Here is an 18,702-nt window from a genome sequence, read left to right as displayed (position 1 = left end):
ATAATGTGTTCTCTGCTTTTGATGAAGCATGCAGTATGTCAGTAAAAGAACAAATGACAGTTGTACTGAGTTTTGTTGCTATGCACCTCATGGACCATTATGAAGCCTTTTGTTACTTTGTTCCAGCATCATAATTTAATGCAGCAGCACTTACAATTTATTATCCGTTCTTGTATAGGAATGATTTTTTTGCTCTGACAAATGCACATTTTCTACCACAGGCAGACAAAGTTCTTTGAGTAAATCTGATATCTTTTATTAGACCAACTTCAATAGCTGGAAAAAATTCTTCTTTGCAGGCTTTCAGGTACAAATACCCATTTTCTACTACCACTTTAATGAGGAGTAAACGTGCTAGAGTGCAGACATGGCACTTTTGCACAGGAAAATATATGATTGTATGAATATGAGCATACATGTACACACAATCACAGGTATTCATGCATGCTTACATATGGATGCTTGTAGATATGTAGAGCTAAACCTATATTTAATCATACATGAATACATTCTTTTGGTTTATGCAAGTTGGTATCTGAACAAACAAATGTAAATGATAGATATCCATAGGTAAGCATGTGGACTCAGGAGCATAGGCAATTTTCTCATAATTTGGAAAGATCAAGAGTTTAAAAAACAGCTACAAAATAGCACTTTAATGAATAGTTTTGCATTGTGCTTGGATTTGAGCTAGATGAATCTCCATGCCAGAATTCAGCAGTCTATTTATAAATGTAATCCATGACTCTTTAAAGGGTTAAACCCACTGTAAATCTTTGTATATTTAATACTATGTTCATGAAGTTACATAAAGCATATCTAACTGCACAAAAGATTTTTGTAAGAGTGTACATATGAGTGCGCATGCACACACACACACACACACACACGCACACACACACACACTCTCACACACACACACACACGCACCCCTCCCCCCCCCCACACACTATTTTTGGGAGGTCCATACTTTTGTCTGGATGTGCCATAACTTTGCTAGTGGCAATACAAGGGATCAGATCTTCTACTGTGCTCTGGGTGCTTTGCTAGCATTTCCAGGATACTCTGCAGTCAGCATTAATCAGCTTCAGCAACTTGTGTGGCATTGTGTTGCTACTGTGGTGTTTGCCACCCAGTTTCCTGACCTCCAGGCACAAGGGATGCCCAGATAATGAGTTTCTTTCAAGACACTCTTGGGGTATGGAAAGGTGTGTGTGTAAGTTAGTAAGTCTGTTACATATTAAACCAGAGAAAGGAATGATGCTCAGACAGCCAAAGCATAAAATGGATGAACATAAAAACTGACTTAAAGACACTACTTCACCTCCCTCCCAATGGTGAGCATAATTCATTTACAGCTCAAGAAACAGTCCAAGAAATCTTAGAATGAAGTTTTATGATTTAGGGGTCTGCTACACACTTTTTCCATATTTGAATTTAGGGAAAAAAACATACTTTGGAGCTACAGTACATTAAGTGTAATAGAAACCGATGGACTGTAAAATCACATGTCAGTAATACTGAATTGTTGAAAAGGTCTTCTGGTCTGTTATGGAGTGGTGCTGAGGGATGATGAGAAAATTGTCAGGTGTGTATGTGCTGTGTAATTCACAGAGAACAGAATGGGAAGACTGTTATTTTAAATTAAGAGAAAAAATTCAAGCTTGTTCTGTTTGTGGCACTGGTATGAACTGAGAGAAGGGTGACCAGATATATCATTTAAAATATGAATCTTAAACATGTTAAAATTGAAGTGCCTCCACCTGAATAGGTACAACATTTGAAAGTTAAGCCATTTCAAAGTCCTCAGTTCTAAAATGACATATGGTAGTACACATCATGTTTCACTGAATACTCTGTCAAAATTATATTAATTAAAACAAAAAGAAAGCAAATTTAAATTCTCAATTTGTTTGTGCAGTGCTCAATACAGTAGGACCCTGATCTCATTCAAGGCCCTGTAGACATTACTGTAATGACAATTATATCACCATCATCATCGCCAACTGATACTAGTGAAATGCTGAACCTGATGAAACCTCTTCCAATTAGCAAGATTAAGAAAAACATTTTGCACCACTAACACTCTAAATTCAATAGCTGGAAAAAAATGAAACAGGCAGTTGAAGTTTCCCTTGCAATAGCAAACATTAAGAGCTAAAAAAAGGAAAGGTACACCTGACTAAATAGGACTCCTGAGATGAAGACTGCTTATAGCAGAAAGGCCAGATGAGGCAAGCCAACATTTTGATAAATGGCCAGGACAGTCAAGATGTCTGCTCCTATCTTGTATGTGCTGTTTATATCCCATTTCAGTAGAATATGAGACAGAATTTTAGTTTCAAAATCTTGACAATATTTTCAAGTAATGCTAATGAAATAGCTTGAAAGCAGACAAACTGGTGGGTTTAGATTTAGATGGTTTCCAGGGACAGATATTTTACAAAGATACTTATTAACTATCACATTTAACCTCCCATGTATGCCATTTTTCTAAATAATGACATATATACATAACTTATGTATTAGGACTTTCATTTGGCACTTCTTGTGAATATTTCCTTATGGTCTACATATAAATCATTCAGAAAGCATCCTTTTCACTTCAGCTGTGTTGTTACTGTGAATGACTGACAAAGTTGTGAAATAAAATCTTAATCAAATACTTGCTGAAGTCTGCATAAGCCATATAACATAAAGCTCCCTTACACTGTAAATCAAGAAAGTAATGAAGGCAGGCAGGGAGGAAAGCAGAACATGTCTTTCTCTGGAAATTTTGGTCTGGAGAGTACCTCAAAAGAATAAGCATAGCTTTGCATACTTTAATCAAAGGGGTGAGAGAATTATATGCTTTTTATCTTGTAGGGTAGTCATTATGCTACCTGATATTTTGTAAAACTGTTCAGGTGAGTTAATTGCCATTTTCTGTGCTGGCTGGAAGAATGTGATTTACGTAGGAACAGTTTTAATATGAATGTGTGCTCATTCTCTTAACAGCAAAGCAAAATGCCTTGTTTGTAGAGTTACATAACAACTGTTATACATGATAAACTATTGCTGACTCTGTTTTTGAGCTGTCAGCTAGAGAATGCTTGAGAGAAAGCAGGACAGAAATAACAGATAGAAATGATAAGATTCCTGCCAATGTTCGTTTTTTTAATCATATCATGCTAAAGATTTATTCTAAATAACACAATTTAAATAGATTCCATGCCCATATTTATCATAGTTTTTGCACAGATTCAGAAAATGTCTTTTTTTAGATTTTTTTTAAAGATGATATGATTGAATTGATATATCCTCCGTACAGATGCTAGTTTCAATCATTAATTTAGGACTCCAAAAGGGAACTATCCCTGTTGATTAAACAACACTAGACAAGGAAGCAAGCCAGGGATATCTGTATAGTTTTTTTGTTTTGTTTTCTTTTGGTTTGGTTTTTTTAGTTTGGAAATATTAGTTTAGAAAGAAACGTGCCCCAGCACTTGCCCACATATATAATTTTTTCTTTTCCCAAACATTTAACTGTCATGCTAGGAAATGCTTTCTGTTAATTTGAAGGACTAAGTAATGAAACAAAATTAAGTGTAATAGATTTAGAGTAAACTAAAAAAGAAAAAAGAAGAAAGTACATTGTTTAAATGGTGTTATCTTGCATAAATGATTTCCCTGTTAGAACAAATACACAACCATGCAAACTAACAAACTGAAGAACTTAATGGGACTATGCACAATTTTGAGTCAGGGTTGATAATTTGGACAGCAAACTGCACGGTTAAATACAACCAGTCAAAAAGCCTAAAACTGAATCTTTGCAGATTAGTCCAAGATGTGTAGACTGAACCAATAAGCAAGTGAACAGACATTCACTTTGGATTGCAGAAATGTATCCACATGACTGTAGTTGCCCAGGCTAGAAGTCAGGGGTGCTATAATACTCATCTCTGCTAAACTGGAGCAGACAGCTTGGGTCAAGGTTAGCACACCCACCCTGCAAGTGAGGGTTTGCAGGAGGAGAAGCAAAGCGTTCTCGGATGCTGGCGGAACTGAGGGAAAACCTGAATTTGGAGGGGATCTGGGAAAAAAGTTCAATAAACTGATTTAACCTAACTCAGTTAAGTCTGATACTATATCCATCCAGGTTCATTTTAAATTGGTTTCAGTCATTTTAAAAGTGGTTTATGTGTGCTAAACTTCTGTTGTGTTACAGATTTGAACTAGTTTCTTATCACTTCTACTAGTTTATATGTAATTTCTGTTCCCAGCACTACAGAGGAATCCTGGTGAACATGGACGGCATTACGATGAACATAGAATCTAGAGTATTTTTTTTGTATTTTTAATGCAGGAAAGCATGCCTTAGAGTGTCACTGTACATCTAAATATAGAAGAGGGTTTCCCAGGCATCCTCAGAACCAATATTTGAGTAGTGCGAGAAACAAAAGGACAAAGAATGTTCTGAGAAACATCATAGTGCCACAAATTAAAAGCCAATGTGCCAAAAGCTATTATATTGTAATGCATATGTTTCATATTTACCCAAATCCAAGATGACCGTGAATTTCAGATAACCCCCAAAAATTAGATTCTACACACGGAAAAATTATAAATTGGTTATAGTCTTTTATATATAATTCTAATTATTGGAATATTTTCTTAAAAATGTCATCCTTTCCACCACTGCAGTGGGGAAAGCAATGGTAGGGGAACAGGCACTGCCTAGCTGGGAGGGGTGGGGGAAACAGGTGGTGGGAAGGTGGGGGCCAGATATGGTAGGAGAGTCATACCACGTATGGGGTTATGCCATTTGACCACCCCCCACTTAGCCCTCTGCTCCTTGTCTTCTCCATCACCTGTCCCCCTGCTACCTATTTCCCTTGTGCCTATTCCCCCCACAGCCTCAGGTCCCATACTTCCTCTTCTACCCTGTTTCCTTACCCTGAAGCCTCTGTCCCCCTTTGTGCCTGCCCCTCCCACAGCTTTGAACCCCACATTGTCTCTACCCTCTACCTCCCCTTTGCTCCACTCCAGCAGGCTTTATCCCTGCTCCAGCCTGGAGCATGAAGCATGGCCTCAGCCTGACCCTGTAGCAGCAGTAGCAACATGGAAGCTCTGTCCCTGACTCCGGCACCCAGCCAGAGCTGGCACTGCCCCTCCTGAGCTGGGCTAAGGCTAGACCAAATGTGTGCTCCAGGCCCCAAGCTGGAGTGAGGACAGGACTGCCAATGATCAAGCAAGGGTAAGTGGACAGGGGGGAGGGAGGAGGGGGCAGGCAGGAAAAGAAGAGGTGGAATCGGGGGAGACCGGGGAAAAAGTGGAGGATGGGGGCCTGAGGCTAGGGGGATACAAAGATAGTGTAAGGACAGGCAATAGCTGTGGCTCTGGCCCTGACCCTAGGTTAAAGCCAGAGCCAGAGCCACAGCATCTTCCTGCCCCCCACCACCTCATACTTGACTCCAAGGTGAAGAACTTTTCACCCCATGTTAAGTGGTATTATTCTACATGTAGCATCAACGCAGAAAGATTTTACTTTTCTCAAAGTTGTGAATGGATACTGTTGGGGAGAGTACTATCTTATGGCAGCAAAAGTAACTGTGCCTAAGCGCACATGTAAATGCTGACCCTGGTGTACATTGTGCCTGGTCAGCCCAGGCAGCAGGGGGCCAGACCCCTGCCTGCCACCTAGCCACATGGCTCTGCTCTTTGGGCACCCTCATGCCTCCGCTGCCCCTCTTCCACCCAGCACCTTGATCCAGAGCCCAGGTATGAGCCCCCACCCCTCCCACCCTGCCCAAACTTGCTGCCAGCCCATGGCTGCTCTGCCTTGGCTCAAACTGCTGTGGTCTCAGGCACACATGAAGACACTACAGCAAGAAGCAGCTGACTCCAGCATGAATTAATAGCACATGTAGATGCATCCACTGTGTATTAGAATACAGTAATCTTTTATAACCACTTTCCTGACAATTAGTGCAAATTTTGATGCAGGAAGATCAGTCATAACAAACAGATTTTGTTAGAATAGATAGAGGCATTTCAAAATAGTTTTGAAATGAACTGGCAGGCAAACATAACAGATGCTATACACTGAACCTTAGATTAAGTTATAGAACCTGTTTTATTAAAATAAGAACTGTTTTATTCAACCCTGTTCAGGCAAACTCCTGCTGATTCCAAAGGATGGTTGTCTGAGTAGGTGTGAATGAAATAAAGCATGAGGCTAAAAGGCCTCAGAATTAGTTTCTTGTTTTTAATCCCTTTTACTTTTGGAAAACAGCACAACAAGTTTAACATCTAGCCAAAGAGCTACTGAATACAGGTAAAAGAAACCTACTTTTAAGAAACATGAGCCATGACAGGAAAGGAATACAAATATAAAATTGATGCTAAAATATTGTAGACAAAGACAGTGGAAAAATGTGTTTTATAAGAGTATCAGAGCCCATGCTATCATTAAGATCTCCTATAGAATCCTGGGGCTTTGACAATTTAATATAGCCTGAACAGGAAGACATGAGTAGTAGTGGAATTCAGTAGTATTTAGTGATGGTAATCACAATAGTTTGGGAAAACTTTTGATTAGGGTTTCTCTTAGTTGTGACTGACCCATTTATCTGTGGACCTGGGGTTTTCTAATGCAGCAGTGAATTGTAGGCACTTACTCCATTCTTCTGCTGGTTTCAGTATATACATTTCAAACCCACAAAACATACTTATTGATCTTGCGCTAGAAACTATGGGAGACTGTTGGAAACAAACAAACAAAAAGATTTATTGGAGAACTCAAACCAAACCTTCTCCTTTAATTAGGGAAGGAGAAGTAGGTTCTGTCTTGGAGCCCTGTTGATTTCTTGTGTTGTAAATGTGGGAGGGAGAGAGGGAAGGAGGAAAAAAAACAAGATCCTCTCATGATGTTTGGTCAACACTGCTTTGATCTGTTGGAAGATTGGACAGTCCATCTACCAGCTAGAAATTATTCTGAGCAAGAAAATAGGCTGTTCAGCTGTTCCTAAATACAAGAGAAGTGTGCTCAATACAGTGGTAATGGGTTGAAATTGTATGCGATAGAGAGGAGGTCAAACTAGATAAGCTAATGGTCACTTCTGGCCTTAAACTCTATGAATATATTAAAAGGATTTCTACGTCAATTCATATTTCAGAAGAGGCAAAAAGGAATATAAATTTGGCATGTGTTAACAGAAAATTAGTGCAATAGGATAAACATGTTTTGGGAGAGCTGAAGCAGGGATAATTCGTGGCTAACGGGTTCATAAATATTCAGGTTCAGATGTATGCCTTGGGTTTGCATATGTTCTAGTTTCTCATAGGAAAGGTTTTCATGGATCTAGCTGTAGCTGATTATTCATTTCTTTTTGACAGAATATTTTGATTATAAAAAAACCAAGTATAAAGTGTTCTTCAAATAATTATTATTGTTCCTGTTCTGAAATAATATTTAAATACCATTTTCTGCTTCAACATCCACTAATGCATCCATCTACTGGCAGGTGGACCAGAACTAAGGACTTCGTATATTTTATTGATGAGTGTCTTATTCAGTTCAGATCCTATTTACAAACATTCTTCCTGTCTGCTGCAGCATGCAAGGAGAGTCTCCTCTGATGCTCAGCAGGATGCCTATCTAGTTCTTTCAACAGAAAGTAAAACTGAGCAGCTCTTTGCCAAAGTCATGGAAATCAAGTCAATCAGTCCTTCTGCTGGGTTACAGGAGCTGGGATGAAGACAGGAGGACCCCAGATCAATCTGCTCTAGTGGGTCAAGGTTTGAGGCCTTGAGCCTGTCTGAACACATCTAACTCTTTCCCCTGACTCATACATGCACACACACACACACATCCTGGATCATTTCCTACCTTAGTATTGCAACAACAATAGACTTCTGTCTCTGTCCTCTTTCTAGGGTTATGTCCTCCATCTGCAACTTCAACACCTTTGCTGTATTTGGGCTCTCAGTGTAGTCTCTGATAGGAAAGTTTCTTCTGCAATTGGAGCTGTCCAGCCATGGTTCACAAACCTGGAAGTTGCTATCATCTCAGCTGCCCAGCGTGACTCATCTTCCCTATTTTGCAGTCTTTAAAAACCAAAGGGGCAGAGCTGGAAGTGATCAGGCATCACTAAATGAAAGATCCAGCTATCTGAGTTTCTCTCCTATTTGAAAACTCTTCTCTAACTATATATGTAGTTCACCAATTCCATTAAATTATCTCATATGTTGATTTCAACTTTCCATTGTTTTTATCTGCATCCTTCTTCTCTATCCAGATCTCATTCTAATTCTCCTGTTAAATGAATTATAGCACTAGACACAGACACTTTAGTTTTAATCTGTCTAGCAAAATTATCAACATAGGAACAAAATCTACTTACCTTCCCTCACCATAAAAAGTGATTTCTGAGCAAATACTTGCCTTGAGAAATATAATCTCTGTTTTGCTTTGGAATGTCCATGAGAAAAATCTGATTTCTTTAAATGTACTCATTATTCACTTCGCACATTTTTAAAATGAGAGTAAAATTAGTATTTTAACTGCATCTGTTATCTAGTGATTGGTTACATATGTTACCTACTATTGCTGAATGAATATCTCTTGAAATAGAAGGTTTGAAATGCTTTGAATCTACTTTGGGTGAGTTGTGGGGAGGGGAAGAGGAGGGGAAGTGCTTATATGTAGTATTGTAGAATTTTAGAGATTTCAGCCATACCAGCTTTTTTTGAATGTTCCTTCTCAGAATAATGAAGCTACAATGAAATGCATTTGCTGTGTGAATAAATTATATCTGACATTTTTCACCACATTCAGGAATAAACATTTTCTATAAATATGTAACCCTTGTTGTGAAATTCACAGTCATATGTCTGCATAGCTCATTTTGTTTCCAGTATACATGGGCTTGGAAAGTGTCTTAAAATACTAGTCCTGTTGCTATGCTAAACAATGCTGCATTGATACACAAGTTACCAAGAGCACAAACTTAACAGTCAGTCATTTCAGTCACAGAAATATGCATCTCTGTGTGTATACAGTTCTACCTGCAAAGAAATTGGTGCTCTATCATTTGGTGTTACATTAAAATCTTATATGCTTTATAGTCCCGCTGATGTCAGGGCTTCAACAAATGGGACTGAATAAGCTGAAAAGGTCTTCATGACAGTAAGGAAACCAGCAGTCACATACATCCCAGTCTTGTTCATCATTAGGAAGTCTAGTAGATTGACAATTGTGCCTGATCACAGGTTCCTGTGATCTTATTTCTGGACTCATTCCCATCATCTGGTCCAGGCTTTCTGACAAAAGGTGCTCAAAGTTGAACAATTCAATTAAACAACTGCAGGAAGCTTCTGTCCATCAGCTTCCTCTTGTCATTCTCAAAATTTGCCTAAACTAACAGATTTTAGTTTGAAATAAAAAACATCAAAGCAAAAGCTTTATTAAACTGCATGCCAGCAAATGGTGCCTGTTACCTCATCACAATCCCATTGCTTCTACGTGGGAAATTTCTACTGATATGCATACACAAGACTCTGGGTAACTCCCTTGTAGAGCTAGTTGTGACTAGGCATGGGAGAATATACTAAGGAGAATAATTGTAAGTCTCCACATTTCACATTCAGGAACCAACCTCTAAAACTCCTATGATTCTTTTTTGCCCACTGCTTGAAATGCCTCTTTACAGCAGATGATGGAATTTCAAAGTAGAGAGAAAGAATTTTGTGATGCCAATAGTCAGAAGCACTAACAAAATTGTGATATTAATCTTGCCATTCTGTAGCAGTCACTTTAAATGATCTAAAGTGTGTCAGGATTTGCTGTTGGGCCAGCAGCAGCAGCACGTTTCTGCAGTTGCATTCTGTGGCAACATCTGAGCTAGCAAGCTGACAAGCATAAAGATGATGAGGTTGTAAATAATGCTCTAGAACCAGATTGTTCTTGGAGAATCTATACTCTACAAATTTCTCCATCCAGGCTAGAAGAGATGAGAAAATGAGAGTAGATTGCGCTGTAGACCTGGGATGAGAGAATGCTGTCTATCCTATCAGGAATTTTCAGCATTGTGTGCATTTTGCTTAAAGTGCATGACTATATTTGTAATCTGCTTTGCATAGTTTGTCTTATTTCTGTATTTTAAAACCTTTTCTTATTAAAGATCATTTATGTGATCACTTATTAGTTGAAAGTGTGTCAGATGTTTGCATGATGTGAGAAAAAATAGTATTTTTAAGTAAAAGCAAAACAGATAAACAAACCCAGACTTTAAGCCTTTATTTGTTCTATATAGTGTAGACAAAAAAAATCCAAGTACAAAATAAAATTAACAGAGAAAATTGGGTGTGGGGAATGAACAGTGCAGTAAAAATAACTTCTGAACACATAAAAGAGTTCTGTCAAGAAGGGTTCATTGATGCAATAGGTAGGATCTTCTTCTCCCAGTGCATTGGCACAAACCCATGGAATTAGAGTACCATGACAGTTGGCCAGTGTGAAGGATCTGATGGATCAGCGAGCTCTCACTGGGTGCTGTTCATCCAGAAAACAGTGCAGTCTGAGAGTCCTGATATTGGTGATATGGTGCCAGTTAGAAGGGTTTTCAAGAGGTTGTAGGACCTCTGCTAGTTTTTCATGATGCAGGGCATTCAGATGTAACATTTGTGATCACCAAGGAATATAGTCACTAACTGTGGAGTCTGTCTGCTGAGGGTGCCCCCTAATTGCTGCTACATTCTGCCTTCATTCATATCATTCTTTGAGTTGATAGCCAGGATCCTTTCTTAGGTTTCTTAGGTTTCTATGTTTGGTTGAACCACAGCCAACATCTTGGTGACAACCATAACTTTCTTCAGCTTTAAGTTCATCTGCCTCCCACTTATTCTTCAGTGATGCTGCTACAGGGTGCTTGGCTATTTTCTCCTTGGTTTGCTTGTTTTGGATCCTTAAGTTCAGTACACTGGTTATTGTTAGTGATGGTAGGTTTAGGATCTGGTAGTTGCACGTGCAAAACCTAAAAGGCCAAAAAAGTAACCAATGATTATTTTTATTGTAATGTCTCCTTGGCTTTTGAGATAAAACTTTTTTCCTTCCTACTATTTTGGAAAGCCATTTTCATAGCCTCTCCCCGGAATTGTGAGCCGATGAAGAAAGTATGTCAATTTGGATCACTTGCATGTGGAAGCATTAAAGTTTACAGGCCACCTTGTATTCTAGAGGTCTGCATCATATGCTACCTGCTACTCTGTTACTATGCCATACATGTTTTCTGGGTTAGGATTCCCAATTTATCTAGACAGAGCTGTAATGGCTTGCACTGTATGTTACATGCTGTTTTGTTACTTGCTGTGTTTGTATTAACACTGGGGCATGATATAATTATAGTAGTATTTCAAAGGACATACCCTAAGTGGCGAGGGGCTGCTGAGTCCAGGTTGATGTCTGTACCCTAACTTTGGAGAAAATACTCCCTCTGTATCTAAAGAAACAGTAAAGATGGTAGCACAAGACAATCCAGCTATGTATGCACCATGGCTATAAAGATGATGTTCTTAGAGATCTTCCATGCAACTTATTCAAGAACAAAGGGAGAAAACAGACCTAACCTACAGTGTTAGAGCAGTACTAGAGTATTTTCGGTACTTGATATGCCATCTTATATTAACTACTGATATGCTCAAAGATTGTTGCACCAACTCTTTCCCTTCTGCAGTAATGGCATGTATAGGGAGTAGCAGAATTTGTGCTTTATAAGTCACAGTTTGGTATCATCGTTTGGTGCTATGCAGAATAGTTTGGAAAGGTTCTACATCCTCTACACTTCATGGTTCTGCCAAGGGTTTGTGAGAAATTTTAATGGCTTTGTTACAAAATGGGGGTTTTTGTGAGGTTATGGAAAAACCATTAATTTTTTGAGCAGTTACATCCTATCACTCTTGACTTGGTTTCCTGTATTAATATTCCTTAAATAAACAAACAGCATGTACTCTACTGCAAAACTATAAAAATCTAATTACTTGATAAGCAGGAATCCACAGTAAGGAATTATCTTTTGGATTTTTTTTTAATTTGCAGTGGCCAGAACTTGATAGAGCAGGGAATGGAGCAGATAGCACCACAACACAAGGGATAGCAACTTCAACAGGGGAAAGGTTGATACTGGAGTTCTAGCAAAAGCATGCAACACAGTTGAGGAATTAGCTTGATTTGGAGAACAGATGAGGGAAGGGAGGATGTTGCTTTCTCCCCTCCCCCCCACCAAACAACTACACTCAGAAGTAACTACTTTGAGCATGTAGAAAGAGGCTTAATATGGAATGAAGGTGATCAGAACTCACATCTTCCTATCATGGCAGTTCCCAGTACTGCCAATAAAACAAGAAACAGCTGCCTAAATATTGGCATGCATTAAGAATTAATGCAAACGTACAATGCTTACCACATCCTCCTTTGTGTTATTGAGACCAAAGCGTTGTTAGACGTGGTATGTTGCCTGGCAACAGAACTGGACAGGGAAGTTCAGGTTGTATTAGTGCCCAACCAAGCTGTCTGGTGATTCCTCCCATGGAGATTCCCCAAGTGGGCCATGATGGGCTGCTCAGTGCTAGCATCCCTTGACAAAAGCCCATCCAGCTTCTTGTAGTATAGGAGGTGGTTTGCTCTGTACCAGATGAGCAGTTTTTGTCCCTCACCTGTTTCTAGTTCTTCAAGTTGTTCCTTATGCTCCATCTCCATATAGACAGCCTCATATGCCTCCTGGTTATGGTTGTTCTGAACAAGGTTTATTGCATCTTTTATTTTGTGCAAGGGGCCAAAATCTCAGCCTGTTGTCCAGTTGCAGACATGAATGAGACTATACATTTCTAAATTTCTCAGGAAATGCTTTCATGTGTTGTCATGTGAATACTATCAACGTGTTGTTCCATGGGGCATCTGGGCAGAGAAAAAGAACCTGACATAGGAGCAGAAGAAACCACACAGGGAAGCAAAGTGCCCAGACCAAGGAAGCTTACAAAGAAATGTGGGAAGGTAGTTGGCAGACAACCAAAATAAATCTGGGCAGGCTTACAAACTTGAGATACAATTACACAAAATTCTCTTTGGATAAAAAGTCCAGATTTACATTTGCATCCTTATATCAGTACAAGAGCTTATGTCATGTGGATGTGACTTAATTACACCACATTATAGGATTTAACCAAGGTAACCAGCTTATATGGACAAACCCTCATTCTTCCTTTGCTAATTGTGGTCCCATTCCCACTTGATACATTCCTGGGTTTACAATTATCCATCTAGTATAAATCTATCTTATTCTCAGCAAACTGGTGAAGGAGGAAATGGTAATGACAGCAAATTGCTGTATTTGGTGTCGCAGGACTTCACCCAGCTGCTGCTGCTTCTCATTATTTTATTATTTTTAGCTCATTTCCCCACTGATTCTCTCTTCCTCTCAAACCTACAAAGCAATTAAAAACAAAAAAATCTGGTATGAATGCTTATGCAAGCACTATCTGTATAAATTACCTTTTTCTTGTGAAGACTCATATAAGCAAAAGTCAATTACTTGAATGTGCTTGGAAAGCGAATGCAAAATGGGTGCTTGCCTGAGCAAAGTAAACTCATTTGTAAATTCAAGCAAATATTCAGGGAACATCATGTGCAGTATTTTTGTCCCTAACTACTAGGGCCTGGTGCAGACTCAAAGAAAAAGTCAATGAAAATTACTTGCACTGACTTCTGTTGGCTTGGACGCAGCCTGTAGTAACTATAATGTAAAAACTAATGGTATGTTACTTGCTTGTCAAAACGAATTACTGGGCTCAGGTGAGTGAATGAGTAGACTTTTGCAAGACTGGTATCAATATCAAAGGTTAAAATTTCAGTAGCTGAAGTGAATGACTGCCATCTACTCCATTTAGGTTGGTGAAATATCAGTTTTATGCTAATAGAAAAACCAGGAAAACCTAATAGAAAATGCTTTGATTAAGGTACTTGTGTGATGACCTCTCTCTCAGTGTAAAAATAGAAATAGTAAAAATAAATAAATAATATAAATTACATTTCTGTAACAATGTAACACATGTTAACAGCTGTTACTGTAACAGTATTTTCCACTAGTGTATTCAGAGATCGGAATGATGAGGTCTCTTTGAGGAATCCTTAAGTTACTATGGATCTCAGAGGGTGATTTTCTTTATTACTGGATGAAAAGCAGGCAACATCAAGAGAAAAGATAAACATAAATCACTCAGGGTTCTTGTGAAATTATAGTATAAGAATGTGACATTCTATAACAGTTGACACTGGCTTTTCTGTAACAAATGCATTCCAGAATGCAGCTTCTCAGTTTCTTGTATCATACAGTAACAAACCCCCAGGTTTACAATAAAGTACAACCAGAACTAACACACGCTGGCCTACAGAAAGAATATAGATCAAAGATGGCATAACTTTCCATTGCAAAACAGAATCCATAGAAGAGGAATATTAATGTATAGTGGATACAGGTCTTCAACCTTTACCTTTGTGGCAGCATCGAAGCATACAAAGCCCATGCTAAAGTCAATGGTAAGCCCCATAAGATGGCTCTCCAAAACACAGGCATATGTCTTGCACTGCAAATATCAGAAAACAAAGTTAGTATACTCTGTCTTATGCACTCATGTATTAGTTTCCAAAAGGTTTTTTTTTTTCTAATGCACACATTTTCTATTGTGTACAACTCAAAATTATTGTTAGAGAAGAAATCACTTATATAATGAGCCAATTTCATCCTTGACATATCACAAATCAATGGAGTTATATCAGAAATGAACTTTTCCAAAGACGATAGGAAGAGGCTATGGTTCCATTAAGGAGAAACAAATCAAAATTCAACAATTTTAATGGCCTAATATGACAACTGCTAAAAGGAAAGTTTCATTCTATCCAGATACTAACTTTGATTTTAGAAGATGAAACTAATAACTTCTACAAAACTTTCATAAGTCCAGATAAAAAATAAAGTGTATGAATAATATCTGTTGAAACTCTAGATGTAAGGGGTGCTCACGTATGTAAATCAATTCATTTCCTGTCAAACTGAATGCCCTACTTGAAACTTGGTTTCACGTTCATAAAGGCAAAATTGCATTGTTTAACACAACTTCCGGATTTTACTGTAAAACAGATTAAATTAAAACAAAATCTGATGCACTAAAGTGGTTTTTAAAGGCCATTTTTACAAAACTATGTATAAAGGAAATTGTTAATGGGAAATTTTGCATTTCAGATTTAAGTCAGAGACTGCTCAATGATGATTGTAAGGAACAGCATAAAGAGTAATGTTTTTTGCTACATTCAGTTTCAACCATTCTAAAATCTATGTACTATATGCACACCGTGTCAATGGGATGAAGTATAAATAATTAACATGGGCACAACGTTAAGTTACTAAATGTTCATCAGTTTTAAGACGAATATTTATTTCATATAAAGCTTTGACTAGCAATGAGAAATAAAACAGAAGGTAGGGAAGGGTGGCACCTCAGAGAACAATGAACTCTCATAAGCTACAGACTGCTACAGCCTAGTGAACAAGCTAGTTTATAGGGTGTAACCCTGCCTTGCTTTCTGCCTAACTTCAGGTAACACAACTAACTACCTCTCTCTCCTAATAAGAAATAAGTAAGAACGTAATTAATATTTGTGTTTATTGACATATATCCCATTCAAATGAATGTCTTATTTTTTCAATTTTCTGGCTTTGCCTCATTGCAAGGTAAAATCTCAGCTCAATTGCTATTACTGGCAATATATTTATTTCTGACTCTCAAACTCTAAGACTTTTCCCTCAAAATTAAAAATCAAGGGAGTTTAATTGCTTACAACCTCTGAAAAACAGGTTGTGTTTAGTTAGATTCTTAAGTGTCAATTCAGAAACCTATCTTGAGAAACCCCCATTTTGAAACTTGATCTTAAATATCTTTGGAAGCATAGGAACTTAGGGCAGGATTCTTAGAATGGAACTAAGATAAATAAAGGTAAGGTTTTTCAAAAGCATTCAGTGTCTTATATTTTTTGGCATTTTTAATACTCTAAATTCCATTTAGTTGTACAAATGACACATTATTTCAACATTAACACCATATTGTATACAGTAAAACTTACACATATACTAATACATATATAGAGAGAGTAATTGTAACCATATTTTAATAGTTCTGTAGTCATGTTGTAGCCATGATGATGCAAGAAATAAGTGAGAGACAAAATTTTTGTGTGAGTGATATCTTTTATTGGATACAGTGCATAATTGGTATAGTTCTAGACTAGGGACCTGAAGAAGAATGTACTTCATTGGAAAATGTGTTTATGCCTATCTCAACCAGACCATTGGTTTAGTAAAAGATATCACCCACAAAAACCCTTGCCTCTCATTGTAAATGCATACATTTATATAAAGGATAACTTTTCTTTTTTGAAACACAAATTAATTGGCTGTTTCCTTAACACAAGGATCACAAATTACATCTTCTCTTTTTGAAGGGCTCTTCTCTGCTCTTAAGACCCCTGTTACCAATTACATAATAATGCAATTAATTAAACTGTTGCATAATTATTTAATTGCACAATAAATTTAGACTGGCCGCATGTGCAAAGACTGGCCAGAACTGCCAAGTAATTATCACACAATTAACTGGTTAATCTAGCAATAAATTTAGACCCACCACATGTGCAAAGTAATTATCAGACAATAAAAAATGACTATCCAGCTATGAAAAGGGCCAACAAGCTATAAAGATAGTGCTTGGAAATGTGTAACAACTCCATAGTTAGTTTTTATCCAGCTTTAATTTGAATGTGTAGCATGGCCCCACAAGAACAAGTCAGGTATATCTGCTACTTATACTGCCTGAAACATTAGTCATTGATGGGTTATGATTTAAAAATTGATTTCTCTGACACTTTACTGTAAGTTGGGTTTTTTTGGAAACTGAATGTTCGTGTAATATCTATGCTGCTCTATCTTTGTGCTACTTTTTTGTCCCAAATAGAATCAAGTCACACATCAAGGTTGTTGCATAAATTGTAAACAAACACCATGGAATTCATGTACTGAAGCTTCAGACCTCGACCACTTAAGTTCATGGAGAATTTCTATTAACATTCATTACAGTACATGATTAAACTGTATATAGACATCAACACATATATGCCACCCACTACTGTGGTAGACAAATGATTAAGTGGTTTTTCTGTGAGTGAAACACAAACAATTGAACCTAGGCACAATCAAAATATGAAATCAAAATAAGAACATGGTCTAATTCTTTACAATTATTTCTAAAATAATCTAATTCCTACACTTAACATACTTAATTGAATATGAGATGACCCTGATTATAAAATGACCCCACCACATAATTAGATTTTATATATGGAAAATGTATACATTTTTTATACGTTTCAAGGTATAGAATCTAATTACTGGAGAATTGTCTTGAATTTGTCCCCCTTCCTCTGCTACATCAGGGAAAAAAAAATCTGGGGGATCAGGTAGCCCCATCGTCTTCTGCCCCAACAAACTTCTTTCTCCTGAAGCCTCTTCCCTTATTCCTTCCTGTCAGACTCTGCTCTCCCAGACCACATGGAAGCAAGAAGCAAATTTGAAAAGAGTGGGTGCATCTACAATAAAGACTCAGAGTCTTCACATGTGGCCTTATAAGGCCACAGGAAACTAATTAACTCAGCTGTAGGTTAGTACTTGTCAACACAAGTACTCTCCTATAGCTGCATTCTTTAGTGTGCAGCAGTGCACATGTAGATGCTGAAGGGGCTGGCTGGGGCATAGGGATGCTTCAGTACTAGAACTGCCTGCTGGCTAGTCTCACAATGAAACACCCTTATGTCCCACCCAGCCCCTCTGCAGCACACTGACCTAGGTCAGAGTAGCCCCAGAACAACAAGTTTTAGCACAGGTACTTCATAAACACACTTTTAAAAAACACTTTTGTACCTATTTGTATATAGTATAAACTATGCGTGACATTAGTCCAAAGCCAAAAGGCTCACAATTTACCATACAGCTTACCATGCTGTGCCCCAGAAGAGACAACTGCATTTCAAACTATGGTCACTTCACAGCTCAGCCATGCTCAGTATTTGTGTGTACTCCAGATACCCACCCAAACAGGGTTTCACATGACAATTAGGCCCCCACTCATGACTGGAAGCAAGTGTTCTTGTCAACAGGCCTTAGATTCTACAAAAATATATATGAAGATGAGGTACTGGGCAACCTGGTCCACCTCCACCACATGGAATGTGCGGCCAAACTAATCATATTGGAGGAGCTGAGGAGGTGACATAGGAATTCTAAGTAAGCTATTTGGGTCCCTGTTCACTGATGTTTGCTAAATACTTAAGGATGGTTAAAAAAACAAAAACAAAACAGAACGAATTGGAAATTGGAAAGAAAGGTACAGCTCAGTTCTGGGAGTGAAGGAGTTGAAATGTATTTAATGTAGTGGCTCACCATGACTTGAAAATGAGTCAGTACTGAGGAGGACTGTCTTCAATGGGCACAACAATACATCTTATTCAGATTGGCAGTACTAATCTATTCTTGTGGTCGGATCCCATTAGCATCTCAGCCTTTTTGGCTAAGATCAAATGTAAGATCACTTTCTCCACCATTGCGGACCATTGTAACG

At 38.1% G+C, this 18,702-nt stretch overlaps 1 protein-coding gene across 2 annotated transcripts in view; it reads right to left on the bottom strand.

Annotated features, from left to right (window-relative positions):
• Positions 1-18,702, bottom strand: part of SNTG1 (syntrophin gamma 1) — a 464,795-nt gene that overhangs the window by 54,143 nt on the left and 391,950 nt on the right. The window contains exons 16-17 of one of the 2 annotated variants that reach the window (XM_019527115.1): positions 14,530-14,622; positions 10,352-11,018 (exon numbers count right to left, since the gene is read on the bottom strand). In XM_019527115.1, the coding sequence (XP_019382660.1) occupies positions 10,884-11,018; positions 14,530-14,622 (228 nt within the window). In that variant the 3' untranslated portion in view covers positions 10,352-10,883. Of the gene's footprint in view, positions 1-10,351; positions 11,019-14,529; positions 14,623-18,702 lie in introns of those variants that run through there. The other variant, XM_019527106.1, reaches the window with a different exon arrangement.

Source organism: Gavialis gangeticus, unplaced genomic scaffold (assembly GCF_001723915.1).
Source record: "Gavialis gangeticus isolate Ggan-Ray unplaced genomic scaffold, GavGan_comp1, whole genome shotgun sequence".
Classification (NCBI taxonomy): Eukaryota; Metazoa; Chordata; order Crocodylia; family Gavialidae; genus Gavialis; species Gavialis gangeticus.
The sequence above is the reverse complement of the archived record's forward strand: the minus strand, read 5'-3'. Positions and strand labels throughout refer to the sequence as shown.